Source organism: Apodemus sylvaticus, chromosome 4 (assembly GCF_947179515.1).
Source record: "Apodemus sylvaticus chromosome 4, mApoSyl1.1, whole genome shotgun sequence".
Lineage (NCBI taxonomy): Eukaryota > Metazoa > Chordata > Mammalia > Rodentia > Muridae > Apodemus > Apodemus sylvaticus.
The window spans coordinates 68,565,843-68,582,754 of NC_067475.1; the positions used below are offsets into that span (position 1 = coordinate 68,565,843).

At 49.9% G+C, this 16,912-nt stretch overlaps 1 protein-coding gene and 1 pseudogene across 1 annotated transcript; both read left to right on the forward strand.

The window, feature by feature from the left end:
• The first annotated feature begins 3,926 nt into the window (after positions 1 to 3,926).
• LOC127682198 (60S ribosomal protein L27a-like) lies at positions 3,927 to 4,364 on the forward strand (annotated as a pseudogene).
• A 2,050-nt stretch (positions 4,365 to 6,414) lies between these two features.
• Anxa9 (annexin A9) lies at positions 6,415 to 16,775 on the forward strand. Its single transcript, XM_052179793.1, has 13 exons — positions 6,415 to 6,497; positions 7,144 to 7,234; positions 7,612 to 7,708; positions 9,794 to 9,888; positions 10,088 to 10,201; positions 10,434 to 10,524; positions 11,561 to 11,640; positions 11,799 to 11,858; positions 12,323 to 12,407; positions 12,535 to 12,630; positions 12,738 to 12,796; positions 15,993 to 16,115; positions 16,475 to 16,775. The coding sequence occupies exons 2-13, from the start codon at positions 7,160 to 7,162 to the stop codon at positions 16,535 to 16,537; spliced, it is 1,038 nt and encodes a 345-aa protein (XP_052035753.1). The 5' UTR covers positions 6,415 to 6,497; positions 7,144 to 7,159; the 3' UTR covers positions 16,538 to 16,775.
• Positions 16,776 to 16,912: the final 137 nt, after the last annotated feature.

Genomic DNA, 16,912 nt, shown 5'->3' on the forward strand with positions numbered 1-16,912 from the left:
GCACCAGGGCTCTGCCTGTGATCTTAGGAAGAGATGTGACCCCACCACTCCAGAGTGAGAGACTCTTGTCTCTTGAGAACTGTAGAGGCAGTCGATGATTTCCAGTCTGTCTGTCCTCTTGGTCCTTGCAGTGAGACCCCAGCACAGATGATGACCACAAAAGCCTGCCTGTCCCCTGCACCTTGCTTTATTCTTCTTCAGTAGCCTTTCTAAAATTTTCTGCCATACACGCGTGTGTGCGTATGCACGTGTGTGTGTGTGTGTGTGTGTGTGTGTGTGTGTGTGTTGTGAGCCACCATCTACCAGATATTTTATTTGTTTGTATTTTTCAAGACAGGATTTCTCTCTGTAGCCCTGGCTGTCCTGGAACTTATTTTTAATTGTTTTGGGGACAGTATCTCACTATATTTCCCAGCCTGGTTCCAGACTCAAAGTCCTCCTAAGGTCGGACTTACAGGTGGGAACTGCCACACTCAGCTCCACCAGACTTGTTAAAGGTGTCCGCTGGGTGAGTGACAGTAAACTTTAAAAGAAAGGAAGAGAAGAAGAAAGGAGAAAACAGAAAACAGTGGGGAGTTTTGTGGGCAGAGCCTGGATAATAAGGGCCTGAGAAATGGAGATAAGAAGGTATACGAGAGAGAAAATGGAGAGGTGAACCGTGGCCTCAGCCAGCACCAGCACCCGGCGCTGTTTCCTACACGCCCTCCCTGGCTGGACCAGGAGATTAGAATCACCACGCCTGCCCTTCTAGGCCTTCCTCCACCCTAAGTTGGCACCGCCATGCCCACAATGCCCCAAGTGTGGCCTGCTTGTGGTGACTCACTTCCTCTGAATAAACTGCTGAGGTGTCCCAAGGCATCGAACAGGCCACTGGGACCAGGGGTTAGCTGTTGGAACCAGCTCCTCCAGGACAGACACATGGAGCCCAGTGCACAAAGGAGATCGGCAAACACAAGCCTGCCCAACACAGTGACACAGTCAATCCCAGAAGGGGCAAGGACGTCTCTAGAAGTTTGAGGCCAGTCTGGTCTACACAGCCAGAGCTACAGAGTAAGACCCTGTCTCCAAAAATTAATAAAGCAAAATGATAATAATAAAAATTTTATATGTATGTATATGTATGAATGTATGTATGTATCTATACAGACACACACACAAACCAAAACCATAAATAAATAAATAAATAAATAAATAAATAAATAAATAAATAATAAGTAAATGTGTGGTGGGAAAGGCCCTAAAAGAGAAGAAAAGAAAATAAAGAAAAGCAGCATCGGGCCGGAGGGTTGGAAGAAGTGCTGGAGTCAAGGCTCAGGCACTGGACTGCACAGCACTGCTATGCCGCTGAGGGGCACCAGTACTTCATCAGGAGATGAGAAAGTTAGAAGCAGCTGTATAGTGGTGGCACACACCTTTAGTCCCAGCACTTGGGAGGCAGAAGCAGTCAGATTTTTGAGTTCAAATATAGCCTCGTCTACAGAGCAAGTTCCAGGACAACCGGGGCTACACAGAGAGGAAATCCTGTCTCGAAAAATCAAAAAGGAAAGAAAAAAGAAAAAGAGACATTGAAACGCCTGGATTCTGTTTCAAACTCCGTGGGTGTGGGAAGTCCCTACCCTCCTCAAATCCATAAGAGAGGTTCAGAGGAAATCGTCCACCAAGTTTATAATCCTAAAATGTACAGCATGAGATTTGAAGGTGATTGTTAAATCTGAAAACGGCCTGTCTGTTTCCAGTGTTAAATAAGGCGAAAGTCAGGACTGAAAGGAGGGAAATTCCATTCAAGTTTCAGCAGAACCGCTGTAGATGCGGCACACATACTCCTTAGGGTCAGAGGCAGGAAAAGAAAAAAGCAGGCGGTGGTGGCACACGCCTTAAATCCCAGCACTCGGGAGGCAGAGGTAGGCGGATTTCTGAGTTCAAGGCTAGCCTGGTCTACAGAGTGAGTTCCAGGACAGCCAGGACTACACAGAGAAACCCTGTCTCGAAAAATCAAGAAAGAAAGAAAAAAAAAAGGCAGGGTTTGCTTCTGCCACGTGACTAGGTTTCTGTGTGACTTTAGAGTTCAGACTTCTCCGAATTTAGAGAACTCCCTTGGGAAGCTTTGGCCAGGGCTAACGGATGCCCTCTCCTTCCCCCTCCCCCCCTTTCATGCTGCTTGGTACTTGGAGCCCTGAATCGATTCTGAAAAGAGTCAGAAGGAGAGGCCCCACGGACACTGTGTTACACTGCCATCCCCAGCATCTCCAAAGCAACAGTCTCCATAGTCCATTCGTGCGTGGTTACCTGAGACTTCTGATTATCTTAGCTACCCACCAAGTCCACCCTGGAACCTGATGGTCCCAGGATGCTGTATTTCTGACCAAGGCATTCTGAGAGCCCCTTGGCACGCTCAGGTGGAGCCCCGGACCCTATATGATTCATTTAGTAAAACTCTCAGTGGTTACTTAGGCCCTCTTGTGGCACAATTGGGGAATGGCAGGAAAAAATTGAAACTGACCAAGATTGGACTTCACAATCTAGAAGCAACAGTTACTAGTAGAAATAAGATAATAACAACATTTGTTGTTGTATGTTAACGTCTTGACACATTATAACAACATTTGTTGTTGTATGCTAACGTCTTGACACGCATACTTAGCACTCTATGGCAAGGACTTTTCTAGTTGTTTTATATGTATTTGGAGGTGGGCTGCTAAGGAGTGAACTTGGGCCTTGTCCTTGTGAGGCGGCTCTCGGCCCCTGAACTACATCTCCACCCCGCTATATATTTATCTTACAACAATCTATAACATAAACGCTTGTGGTGGTTTGAAAGAAAATGCCCTGGCTGGCTCCTAGGGTGTGGCACTATTAGGAAGTGTGCCCTTGTTGGAGGAAGTGTGTCACTAGGGGATGGGCTTTGAGGCCTCAGAGGCTCAAAGCAGGCCTAGTGGCTCATGTAGCTTTTCCTACCGCCTGCAGATCAAGACAAAACTCTCAGATCTTTCTTCAGCACCATGTCTGCCTGCAGACTGCTGTGATCATAATGACTAAACCTCTGAAACTGTAGGCAAGCCCCAATTGTGTGTTTTCCTTTATAAGAGTTGCTGTGGTGGTTGTGACGTCTTTTCACAAGCAATAGAGACCTTAACTAAGACAACACACTTTTATTTTTTAAGATTTTTTTTATTTTACTTTATGTGTGTAAGTGTTTTGCCTGTATGTATGTGTGAGAACCATGTGTGCTTGCTTGGTGCCTGGAGAGCCAGAAGGCATGAGATCTCCTGGTACTGGTACTGGAGTTCTAGATAATTATAAATCAGTGTGCGGGTGCAGGGACTGAACCCAGGTCCTCTGCAAGAGCAGCCTGGGCTCTCCACCTCTCTAGCCCCTGCCTCCAGTCTGTGAGGAAACTGAGCACGGGAAGGTCCCTGCACCTACTCAGCATCCTGCAGAAAGTCAGAATCCTGACTCTGAGAAGTCTGGCCCTGCAGGCCCTCAGCTTTACCCACAGTGTGGAGATAGAACTCCAGATATGCCATTACAAAAGAATTTCAGGTAAACAATAAATAATGTTATCACAAGTAACCACATTAAATATTTGGGTCTTACTTATACCAACAAATTATTCATTGTTTATCTGAAGTAACTTAATTGAGAGTTGTATATTTTTATTTACTTAATCTAACCCCTCTAATTTACAAGGTGATTTTATGCCGCCATTGGCCATCACACACATTGCTTCATTTATTACGTCAGATGCCCCAGCCTCCCGTCTCCTCAGCCCTGCAGTTTCTACCACCCTTTTCTTTCTTTCTTTCTTTCTTTCTTTCTTTCTTTCTTTCTTTCTTTCTTTCTTTCTTTCTTTCTTTCTTTCTTTCTTTCTTTCAGCTTTATTTATTGAGACTTTGTGAGCTCCTCCCTCTTTCCTTCCTGCCACCACCATGCCATCCAGGCTGAGGAAGGCCCGGAAACTCCAGGGCCACGTGAGTCACGGCCATGGTAAGGGCCGCCAGCTCCCAGGAGGCCACTGGAACACGGGAGGCGAGCGTCATCACAGGACCAACTTTGACAAATATCATCCAGGTCACTTTGGGAAAGTTGCTATGAGGCAACCACTTGAAGAGAAACCAGAGCTTCTACCCAACTGTCCACCTGGATAAATTGTGGGCGTTGGTCGGTGAGCAGACTCGGGGAAATGCAGCAAAAAACAAGCCCGGGGCTGCTCCCGTCGTTGATGTTGTTAGGTCATCGGCTACTACAGAGTTCTGGGCAAAGGAGACCTCCCTAAGCAAGCTGTCATCGTGAAGGCCACATTCTTCAGCAGAAGAGCTGAAGAGAAGATTCAGGGTGTCGGAGGTGCCTGTGTCCTGGTGGCTTAAAGGCCACTCCAGGGGTTAATTAAATACTAACATTTTCCATGAAAAAATATTTATTTATTTCATGTATCTGAGTACCCTGTAGCTGTCTTCAGACACACCAGAAGAAGGCATCAGAGAGTTGTGAGCCACCATGTGGTTGCTGGGAACTGAGCTCAGGACCTCTGGAAGAGCAGTCAGTGCTCTCAACTGCTGAGCCATCTCTCCAGCCCCTCTGTTGCCCTGCTCATGTAGAGTTATGAAATGTCTAGCTAAGATTACAGAATGTAACAAGTGGCAGAGCTGGGGTTAAAGGCTCATACCTGCAAATCTCAGCGCTTGAAGCTAAGGCTAGAAAATTGGGAGCTCAAGGCCAGCCTGGGCTTCACCAAGAGTTCCATCCAGGCTTGCCTGGGCTATAGAATAAAGCCCTGTGCCTTCTCACAGACGAGGGGGCTCAGTAAACACGGGCTCTGCCAGCAACCCTGACCGTCTGACTGTCATTGTTGGAACAGCTCATGCTGACAGGACCGCTCCCATGGGTTCACTTCCTGGTGCACATGCACAATAAAGAATTCTTTAAAAATTAGATATTGTTGGGTGTGGAGGCACACACCTTCAATCCCAGTGCTTGGGAGGCAGAGACAGCCAGCGTTAGTTACATGGAGAGACCGTGTCTCAAACAACAACAACAGCTACTAGTAGTGATGATGATGATGATGATGATGATGATGATGTGAAAAACAAAACAAAAACAAATTAAGTTAATAAAATAAAATAAAAATCAGAGACTGGGGGCTGGAGAGATGGCTCAGCAGATAAGAGCACTGACTGCTCTTCCAGAGGTCCTGAGTTCAAATCCCAGCAACCACATGGTAGCTCTTAACCGTCTGTAACCGAAATCTGGCTCCCTCTTCTAGAGTGTCTGAAGACAGCTACTGTATATTTACATATAATAGATAAATCAGAGACTGACTATGCATCTCTGGTTTTAAAACTGAAATACTTTTTCCACTTCAGTGAGAAAGAAATTCATAATATGTTTGCCACCATAGAGGTCTTTATTTCCAGTGTCCCCAAACTTGTTTCCTTTGTGGGATAGCAGTGGATAATGCTGTAACACTCTCCTTCCAGGATTCTGGGAGATCAAGGAGATTTTGAGAGTGGTAGAGGTCTGGAGACAGAAAAATGATTGCTCCCCAAACCCTAAAAACGATGTACCAGCTGTGGGGCGTCTGTGTGGCTGAGAGGGGCCGTGCACCTGTTGCTCTGTGCTTATAGCCTTGGGCTGGGCTGTTGGGACTGAATCACTTACAGCCCAAACAGCTAGGGGACACTGGCTGCTAAAAGGCTGCAGAGGCTGAGAAATCCAGGCCCCGGGAGCCTCTTCCATCGCTGGCTGTGGCTGCGTTGGGAGTACAGTGCTCCCAGGGCGCAGAGCAGCTCTGCAGGGAAACACCCTCTCTGCATTTTTCTCGCCTGACTCTAGACCTGCTCCCACCCCTGATTACCTACCTGTGCCCTTCCTTCCTCACAGACATAAACAGTCCCCCTGCCTCCCCACCCATTCGGGCCGGTTTTCCTACGGCAAAAATCACTGGAGCTTATGGCTGGGACCCCCGTGGGGTGCAGGCTGGGGTGCCCTGATGGTATGTGTCCCAACAGGTTCTTCTCTATCAACCTTGAAATCAGCCTGGAGCCTGTCTGACCTGCATTCCCCTCACACTCACCCCACCCCACCCCCACCCCCAGGGAGCTGGAGCCAGTGTTAGAGCTAGGTCAGAAGTGGACTCAAGAGACTAGGTGTCTGTGGTCCCAAGCTGGCCCTGCAGGGAAGGCAGCGCACAAAGCCTCCTGTGTCCTGGGCTGGGCTGAGAGGTTGAGAGTTCACTTGCGTGGGTTCAGGGCCAGTTCCTGGGAGGAGAGATGCTAGGCAAGGACGTGTTTGTTTGCTTGTAGACCCTGTACAGCCTGGTCCTCTCCCACGTCTGGGAGGGGCCAGAGTTGGAGCCGACACCTGGGCTGGTCTGTGAGAGAGAGGTCATCTGACTGGCTGCCCGGCTGCCCACTCCTCCTCTCTGCCAGGCGACTCGGAGCTGGTGCCTACCCAGTCAAGCTGCCAAACCACAGCACTGTCCCACCTCTAGCACCTTTGGGGTAAGTTCTGGAACTGAGCCCTTATTTGGGGATGGGAGAACTTAGTGATTGTGGGAGGAGTGGATATGTTCCGTTTCCAGCATGACAGCTCTAGCCTCTGTCCAAGCACCCATGTTCCACAAGGACAGCCCAGACTACACCTGTTGACCTAAAAGATCCCACCTGAGATTCCAGGGAGGGGGGGGAGCGGGGCGGGGGGCACAGACAGGCAGGCAGCGGCTTTGCAAGTTGAATCTTACCTGTGGGGGAAAGAGTGTGCTAAGGAGCTGTCTCTGCCTGTGTCACCTCACCTCAGCTGCCTGAGGAGCCAGGCCAGGAGGGAGGGATGTGAGCCTCGGAGGGCAGTCTCAGGCTAAAGGGTTCAGGGGGTCTTGGGAGGAGGGGACTGGTTGGTGCGGGCTGGCTTCTGCAGCCTCCCTAGCCCAGCCTGGCTTATTATAGGAAGCTGAAAGCAGACCCTAGGTCCTTCCTGCTGCCCTCCTCTCCTCTCGAGCCTGTGCACTAGCTCTGTAACTTCCTATTTGTTTGTTTGTTTGTTTTCTGGAACACAGGAAAGGAGTGGGGTGAGAAAGCCCATGGCCCAGATAAGAGGCCATCAGCACCAGGTGGGACTGTCCCCTCCGCTAACTCCAGTTTCCTTCCCCAGGGAAGCCAACCGCGCCATGTCTGTGAGCTGTGGACCACTAGGAACATCTCTGACTCAGGAGATCCTCAGCTCCCTGGGCCTTGCCGACAAGGTACTGGCTGCTGGGACTTCAGAAGTGTATTTCTGTATGCAGTAGTGTTGGTTATTTAATTCCAGGAGCCGCACTTGCCAAGGTAGTGCTCTCTCACTGAGCCACAGCTCTAGTCCCAACAAGACATTTTAATGTGTCACCTCAGGAGCCAGGAGATATTGGGCAGCAGGAAAGTGGAGATGGCTGTGGAGAGACAGCATGGCTGGGGGACAGCCTTCATGAGCAGAGCTCATCCCTAGGACCCAAATGGAAGGCGCTAACCCAGTCCCTCGGGTTATCCTCTGACCTCCCATACACAGACCCAAGAAATGAACAAAATGGGAGGAGGAGGTGGGCAGGCTCACCCCTCAAGACGCCTCGTTCTCCTGCTCTTACAGACCGCAGCCTGGGGGACCCTGGGCACCCTCAGGACGTTCTTAAGCTTCAGTGTGGACAAGGATGTGCAAAGACTGCTGAAGGCTATTGCAGGCCAAGGTAAGCTCCTGCCTGTGGTGTTTAGGGTCTTCCTTTCCTGTGGATCTGATATCTATCTATCTGTCTGTCTGTCTGTCTATCTATCTATCTATCTAGAAATAGAGTCTTATTTGTAACCCATGTAACCTGGAACCTACTATGGAGACCAGGCTGGCCTACACCTCAGATCCACTTGTCTCTGCTTCTCTGGTACGGGATTAGGGGTATGCACTTCACTCTGCATCTTGAGATGGCATCAAACTTGCAGTAATCCCCCTGCAGCAGTTTTCCAAGAGCTGGCATGCACACTGCTGGTTTCCCTTTTTTCCCTTTCTTTCTCACTCTCTTTTTAAATCTTTATTATAATTGTTTTATTTTATGCACATGGGTGTTTTGCCTGCGTGTATGTCTGTGTACCACAAGCATGCCTGGTGCCTTCAGAGGCCAGCCAGCCTGTCAGAACCCCTGCAATTGGAGTTTCAGATGGTCGTGAGTTAGTATGGGGATGCTGAGAATTGAACTTGGGTCTCCTGGAAGAGCAGCCAGTGCTCTGAACCTCTGAGTATCTCTCCAGCCCTGGGTTTACTTTCTCTTAAAGTCTATAGGTCAGAAAGGAAGAGGGGGCAGCCAGATGGCCCAGGGTTAAGGCTCCTGCTGCTAAGACTTGAGTTCAATCCTGGGAACCTCATGGGAGAAGGAGAGAACTAACACTCAGGGGTTGCCCCCTGACCTCCACACCCGCTGAGGCAAGTGCACCCCATCCATAATAAACAAACAAACAAATAGATGTTTAAGTCTTTTTAAGGATCCAGGAAGGAGGAGCTAGCCATGTCTGGGAGCGCCAGTGCAGCTGGATTCCAGCACGCACAGAGTTCTGAGCTGATGTGTCACAGCCTCCCTCGCAACACCGTGGGAGCTCAGGCTCAGTCCCTTCTGCTCTTGAGGAAACTGGGGTTCAGAGAGATTAAGAGGTTTGCCCAAGGCCACACAGCTTATAATAGAGATCCATCTGGGACTCTAAACCAAAGGGAATGGGTCCCACCCAAAACACCCCTTGACATTTTTGTTTTGTTATGGTTTTATTCTTTATTTTTTTAAAGCTTTATTTATTATATGTAAGTACACTGCTGCTGTCTTCAGACACCCCAGAAGAGGGCATCAGATCCCATTACAGATGGTTGTGAGCCACCATGTGGTTGCTGGGATTTGAACTCAGGACCTCTGGAAGAGCAGTCAGTGCTCTTAATCACGTAGCCATCTCTCCAGCCGTTCTTTTCTTTCTTAAACCATTATATTAGGCCAATTTTGCCTGAGTTAGGATTTGAGTAAGATCTATTTATTCATTCATTTGCTTCCTTTCTCTCTCTCTCTCTCTCACCTCACTCTGTGTGCGTGTTGTTTTTCTTTTTTCTTTTTTTTCCTTTTCTTTTTTTTTTTTTTTGGTTTTTTGAGACAGGGTTTCTCTGTGTAGCCCTGACTGTCCTGGAACTCGCTGCTCGGTAGACCAGGCTGGCCTCTAACTCAGAAATCCACCTGCCTCTGCCTCCTGAGTGGTAGGACTAAAGGCGTGCGCCACCACCACCACCATCATCATCTGCCTTCCTGACTCCTTTCCTTTTTCCTCTCCTTGTGGAATCCAGGCTAGCCTCAAGCTCACTGTGCACCCAGTGACTGAACCCCACATCCTCCTCCTTCCATCTCCCAGGGGCTGGGGTTACAGGTGTGTGTCGTCACACCCAGCTTTCCAGTTCATTTAAAAAAGATGTATTATTTACATGAGTGTGAGCGTGTGTATGTGCGTGCACTCGTGAGGGTGGTCCCCATGGAGGCCAGAGGATGCTGGACTTACAGGTGGTTATGAGCCACCTGACGAGGGTGCTGAGTCCTCTGAGAAAGCACCTCATGTTCTTAATCTCTGGCCATCTCTCCAGCCCTTTAAAGGGTGCTTTTGACATTTTCTTAGCATCTCCTTTAAGAACAGATGGAAGTTGGGGTGAAATAGTCCCAGTCCTCCCTCCCCTTCCCTAGACCCAGTTCTCTTCCCCAGGAGCCGGGAATTCCCAACTGTGAACTCTGTGATTGCAATCTGGTTTTGTCTTGGTTCAGGTGTAGACTACGGTACCATTGTGGATGTACTGACGAATCGGAGCAGAGAGCAAAGACAGCTCATTTCTCGAGCCTTCCAAGAGCGCACCAAACAGGTGCGACCACTGACATCCCAGGACAGGGTGGGAACTCCTTGGAGGACTTGAGATCCAGTCACATCCTGCTCCTCCCTCCTGGCTAATCAGGGAGGGACTTGGTGGCCTAACCTGAGATGGAAAAAAAATCAACCAAAGCTTCCCATGATTCTGGGGCCTTCCTTGGCCTATCCTGTCTATCTGGGGTCCGTTTATGCAGGATCTACTGAAGTCCTTGCGGGCAGCCCTCTCAGGCAACCTGGAGCAAATCGTGGTGGCTCTCCTACAGCCTGCAGCCCAATTTGATGCCCAGGAACTGAGGACAGCCTTGAAGGTACCGGAGAGCACGGCTGCAGGGTGTCTGGGGAACTAGAGCTCCAATGGAGAGAGGAAGCAGCAGTTAGTTGACTGGCCTTGACCTCTCCAGAGACTGGGCGTAGAGGCCCCTTGACCCTGTAGTGACCCTTAGACAGAGAAGTGGCTAGTGCCTACTCTCTGGTACTGTCTGCCACCTTGCTGAGCTAATGACGTGACCCAGTGTCACGTGGCCTCGTAATTTCCTACAGACCTCCGGTTCTGCTGAGGATGTAGCCTTGGAAATCCTGGCCACCCGAGCAGCACCCCGACTGCAGGCGTGCCTGGCAGTATATAAGCATGGTAAGCCTGTCTGAGGGGTCCCGAGAGCGGAGGGGAGCTGGGACAGTCCAAGCCTCTCCTACAGTGCCTGAGGGTCTGGGACCCTGACTGACCAATAGCTACTCCTTTAAAGGTGTCTGCTCCCAGAGCTCTTCCCCCTCCACTGCCAGTGCCTCAGTCTCCCCAGGGGAGAGAGCTACACCGATCATTAAAGGAGGAGAAACAATGATTAACTTGGTCTGGAGCCCTAGGGCAAATTTCACAGTAATGACATTAGTTAGGCACCATGACAGTCTCAAAGGTCCCCTTGCTGTCCCTACCATCAAACCACATCCCAAGGTTGCAGCCTGGGGGACAGGCGGAGACCTTTTTTTAAGACCCGCTGGCCCTGCCTGCCACAACCTACTAATTTGTAAGCAGCCTTTCCCACCCTCCTCCCCTCACCACACCACCTTTTTCTGGTTTCCTCTTACTGCCTGATTCTGTCCTGTGATCACCGGCTCCTCCTCCCTTGGTCCCATCTTGGTTCTGTCCTCCCGCCCGACAGCAGAACTTCGCGTAGATGAGATAGTTTGAGTCCATGGTCCTTGGCCCCAGCGCTGGTCTCATGGTTTGTTTCTCTCTTCCTTATTCCCCTTTTTTCTTTCTGGATTGAACCCAAGGTCTCAGCACATGCTACATACTACACTCACACACACACAGTCATACATACATACATCCGTACATACTCCAGTCCTCCTTTTTCTCTTCTCCCCATTCCCCATCACTCTCTGCTTCATACCCCGGCCCACGCATCACTTCCTGGACAAGCTCAAAGGCGAGGGCCTAACCAGCTTGCCTCATATCCTGGGATCCCCTGACTCTGATCACTGCTGGTTGGCTGATCGATACCTTCTTCTATCCTCCTTGGGCAACCTTATACACTTATAAAAACATAAATCTTGAAAAAAAAGAAAAACAAAAACAACAGGAGGACCACTAGGGTCCAGTAGGTCAGGTGCTTGGCAAGTCCTAAAGCTATCCACCATCAGGAGTCAAAGGCTCTGCCCCACCCCAGATTTCCAGGTGGAGGCCGAGGAAGATATCAGGACCGAGACTGATGGCGTCCTGCAGGACCTGCTTCTGGCCCTGAGCAAGGTGAGGCTTGGCCTGAGAGGGATTTGTGTTCCTCAGCTGCGCACGGGCCAGACTAGGAAGCTCTGCTGTCCTGTGACAGGGAGAGCTCGGGAGAGGCCAGGGTCTGGACGGAACTCTGGCCTTCTGAGAGTTCTCCTGAGAACAGTGTCTCCTCTTAGGGGGGCCGTGAGAGCTACTCTGGAGTCATTGATTACAACTTGGAAGAACAAGATGTCCAGGTGAGCAGGACTTCAGAGTCTGTATGTCCGGTGCACTTTGCAGACTCTCTCCTTGACCATGGCCAAGGGCCTGGACCCCATGTACCCATCTGTGCTACACACCTCCTCCTGCCTTTACTGGCAGACTCTACCCTCGTGGGCACTTAGATCGTATCTTAGGGATTAGTCCCCTGTGAGAGCAGCTGAGCAGAGTACCTTTCTTTTCTTTTTTCTTTTTGGTTTTTTGGATTTGGTTTTTTCGAGACAGGGTTTCTCTGTATAGCCCTAGCTGTCCTGGAACTCACTCTGTAGACCAGGCTGGCCTCGAACTCAGAGATCCGTCTGCTTTTGCCACCCAGTGCTGGGATTAAACTATCCCTTCTCACCGGCAGCCCCATCTCCTTCACCACAACAGACTTTTGGGGACACCATAACTATGGCTTCCAGGTTCCATGATCCTTATCCACCGGCCCTTCTTTTCCCAGGCACTTCAGCAGACCGGAGGATCCAGCGCGGCAGGCCAGTGGGTCCTGCTCTTCACACAGCGCAGCCCTGAGCACCTCACCCGAGGTACCCAAGCGTTCATAGCCCTCCAGCTTGCTCTATCTGCTGCTGATATGGCGGGCCGCCATTTTCTGTAAGTAACAGTACCACATACCAACTGACCTCTCTATCCATTCCCCTCGCATTCCGAAAGTGTTTGATCAGTACCGGAGACGCACTGGCCAGGACCTGGAGGATGCTATCCGGAGCTGTTTCCGTGGACAGGCCCAGCTGGCTCTGATCAGCCTAGGTAGGCACCTGCTGGGGATGTGAGGCGGCGGCTGGCTGCGACCAGCCGACCAACCGAGAAGGGGAGCTGGTCTGACACGTGGCCCCGTCCTCCCACTTTACCTCTAGCCTCCATGATGAGAAACACAGCGCTGTACTTCGCTAACAAGCTACACCGAGCCCTTCAGGTGAGAGGCGCTCTGCTCCCGCCCGCCCGCCCTGCCTTGTAGCTTGCTTTTTTCATCCTTCTCCAACTCTCTTCCACCCTTCCAGCCCCCTAACGTAAGAGGAAAAAGGATAGAGAGGAAAAGAGATTCCTGACTAAAGTCAGGGGTCAGAAAGGGGGTGACATGACGTTAGACTGCTTCCTGATGATTAGGGGGATCGAGTTTCTTGGGGCACGTTTGGTCTCCATCTGGATATCTCATTTCTTGTTTCTTCTTTGCACATGACTACTTAACAAACCTAAACCAACAGCAACCAGCCAACAGCCCACCCACTTCCTGGGGCCCTAGCACTTTAGGGGCCCTCTGAAGTCTCCAGAATCCCAAACATCACACAGCCAAGGAAACTCTTTGCAGCTGGCCCTCCCCAGAGCGCTAGGCAAATCAGTCAGCTGCTGTGGACAAACCCGAAGCAGCCTCATATCCCACACCTGGGATTAAAATGAAAGCACATTCTTAAAATATTTCTGTGTTTTTCAAAGAACCCAAAACTCCAATTGACGCTGTGCTGCCCTTCAGAACCTACAAGCTCCCCCCCCCCCCATGTTTACAGATTGTTCTGTAATAGGTACAGGACTGTGCTTCGGGTTACAACTTAGTTGACCCACAAGGCACTGAAGCCAAGCTCTGCCTTGATATCTATGCACCAAAACCTTTGTCCAGTCCAGCCGCTGTCAGCGGTGGAGCTGACACTCTGCACAGTGGGTTCCCAACCTTCTGGACCTGCGCCCCTTTAGACAGTCCCTCATGCTGTGGTGACCCTAACCACAAAAGTATTTTTATTGCTACTTCATAACTGTAATTTTGCTGTTAGAAAGCATAATGCAAATATCTGATATGCATGCAGCCCCTGCGACAGGGATCGAAACCCACAGGTTGAGAACCGCTGCTTTTTGTTTTGTTTTGTTTGTTTTTCTGAGACAGGGTTTCTCTGTGTAGCCCTGGCTGTCCTGGAACTCACTCTGTAGACCAGGCTGGCCTCGAACTCAGAAATCTGCCTGCCTCTGCCTCCCAAGTGCTGGGATTAAAGGCATGCACCACCACTGTCCAGCCGCTGCTTTAGAAAGAATACTAGGTAGCATGGGGTGACATACTGACACTCGGGAGGCAGACTACAGAGTGAGGCTCAGGAAAGCCAAGACTACACTGAGGAACCTTGTTTGGAAAAACCCAAGAAATAAACAGATCCAGCAGTGCAGAGAAAGGTGGTCGGGGTGCTGAAGGCATTACCATCTCTCTCTTTTTTTGTTTTTATGTCTTTCAAGACAGGGTTTCCCTATGTAGACCTGGCTCTCCTGAAACTCACTCTGTAGACCAGGCTGGCCTCAAACTCAGAAATCCACCTGCCTCTGCCTCCCGAGTGCTGGGACTAAAGGTGTGCGCCACCACCGCCTGGCAGCATTACCATCTCTTTGTTTTTCTTCTTTTTGTCTGATCGAACAAGGACAGTGAATAATTGTGTAAGTGTGTGTGTGTGTGTGTGCAAGTGCGAGTCCATGTATTTAAAGGAATAAAATAGCCAGGCATTGGCTGTGCACACCTTTAATCCCAGCATTTGGAAGGCAGAGGTAGGAGGCAGAGCTCTGTGTTTGAGGCCAGCCTGGTCTACAGGATGATTTTCAGGGCAGCCAAGGCTACATAGAAAGACACTATCTCAGAAAAACAATAAAACTCCAAACAAGGGGACTGGAGAGATGGCTCAGTGGTTAAGAGGATTGACTGCTCTTCCAGAGGTCCTGAGTTTAAATCCCAGTAACCACATGGTGGCTCACAACCATCTGGAGTGATATAATGAAATCTGACTCCCTCATCTGGAGTGTCTGAAGACAGCCACAGTGTACTTACATATAATAAATAAATCTTTAAAAAAAAAAGAAAAGAAATTAATAAATAAAAAAGAGGGGGCTGGAGAGATGGCTCAGAGGTTAGGAGCACTGACTGCTCTTCCAGAGGCTTGAGTTCAATTCTTAGCACCCACATAGCAGTTTATAATTGTAACTCCAAGATCTGACACCCTCAAACAGACATAAATGCAGGCAAATAAATATAATTTAAAAGGGGCTGTGTACTACAGGGAAGGTTAGTGCCATCACAATCACACCCTGGTACAGGGAAGCCTTCAGCCCACGCCCCACTGATGGCGAGTCAGAGGACAGCCTGTATCTGTGCTTGCTCAACCGTCGAGATAGCCATCTTGACAGCTGATTGTTATACTTAACTGAGAGCCTGGCTCATTATGAGTCAAATCCAGGATTCCTTTGAAGACTCATGCTTATCTGAGTCCCTGAAGTAAACTCAAAGCTGCAGGCTCAGGGGAGCTTAGTGGTCCGGTACCTGCTGAGCCTGTAAGGCACACATAAAAGGAAGCTAACACCTGTCCTAGTATATCGGGATCGAGACCCACCTTCTCGGGTATAAACATCAGGCTAGCCAGGAGACATACACTGCAAGCCCAGCATCTGAGACATAGAAGAAAGAAGATCAAGAGTTGGAGGCTTGTCGGGCATGGTGGCCCACACCTCAAATCCAGTCTAGAAGCACAGGAAAGAGAATCTCTATCTCTGAGTTCAAGGCCAGCCAGTCATCGGATGAGACCCATCTCAAAACTCAGCGGAATTCAAGGTCAATCTAGGATACATGAGACACCGGCTCAAAAACAAAAACATGGGGTAGAGGCTTGGTGATTAAGGGTTTCACGCTCTTCCAGAGGACCTGTGTTTGATTCCCAGCACCCAATGTCTAGCAGTTCACACCAGCTCCTTGAGAATATGAAGCCTCCACAGGCATCTACATACACTCAGCATAGCTACAGACACACAGCCCATTCACAGAAAACCAAACGTTGGGCTGTAAATGGTGGCTTACACTTTTGGTCCCAGCATTCGGATCTCTTGAGTTTGAGGCCAGGCAGTGACACAGAGTGAGACCCTGTCTCCAAAAACAAAAAGGCTAGTGGTTAGGGGTAGCTACAGGCCCGGGCCTTAATCCTCCAGTGCCGCAAGAAAGGGCAGAGTTAGGCAGTCACCCTGTGAGGACAGACAGCAGCTCTGGCCCCTTTGCGGCTGCTTTACCTGTCCTCTGCGTCCTGCCCGCCCTCTGTTCTTAGTGAGAGCATCCCCTAACTGCCTGCCACATGCTCCCCAGTGCGTCTCTCCACCAGGAAACTGAGCCCAATGTCCAAGTGCTGTTGCGGGTCCTTATCTCCCGAAGCGAGAGTGACCTTCTAAGCATTCGGGCTGAGTACAAGAAGAAATTTGGGAAGTCTCTCTATTCTTCTCTCCAGGTAAAACCTAGCTAATTTTTTCTCTTTAAGACAGGGTTTCTCTGTATAGCACTGGCTGCACAGCACTCCATCTGTAGAACAGGCTGGCCTCAAACCCAGAGATCCTCCTGCCTCTGCGTCCCAAGTGCTGGGATTAAAGGCATGCGCCACCACTGCCTGACTAAATGTAGCTATTTCTACCCTGGAGCCTGGCACCCTACCTCTCCCCTCCCCCCTCCCTTCCACTGAGTGTGGGACTCCAGGCACCAGAGAGTTCCTTCCTTGAAGATGGGCCACGTGTCAGCAGGAGGTGGGGTTAGCCTACTTGGACGGAGGTGGTGGTTAGTGAGTTTTTCTAACGCTGATTCCCTCACCTGCAGGATGCAGTCAGAGGGGACTGTCGGTCAGCCCTGCTGGCCCTGTGTAGAGCTGAGGACATCTGAGACCTTCCTGACCCACCCTGACGAGACATTCAAAAATCTGAGAGTCCCATATTTGGTTGAACACATGGAAGAACCCTGAGGAACACCATACACCCTAACTTCCTCTTGAGGCTGGACCTCTAAATTTCTTTGATATCTTTGGATTTCCCTCTTCTCAAAGCGGCGTCTTCTAGCTCCATTCTAAAGGAATGATGGGTCAGTGTGTGCCCTACTCAATCCCTCTAAAGGCCAGAACGTCCCCCTGGTTGTCAATCATTTGGACAACTTCACTATCTTTTTATGTTTCCTGGTTAAAATTTGGGTGGAGGAGGCCAGGGACCAGGGAGAGGCCAGGGAGTTGACGTGCCTTTGAAGACCACTCAGCCGTTTTTTATC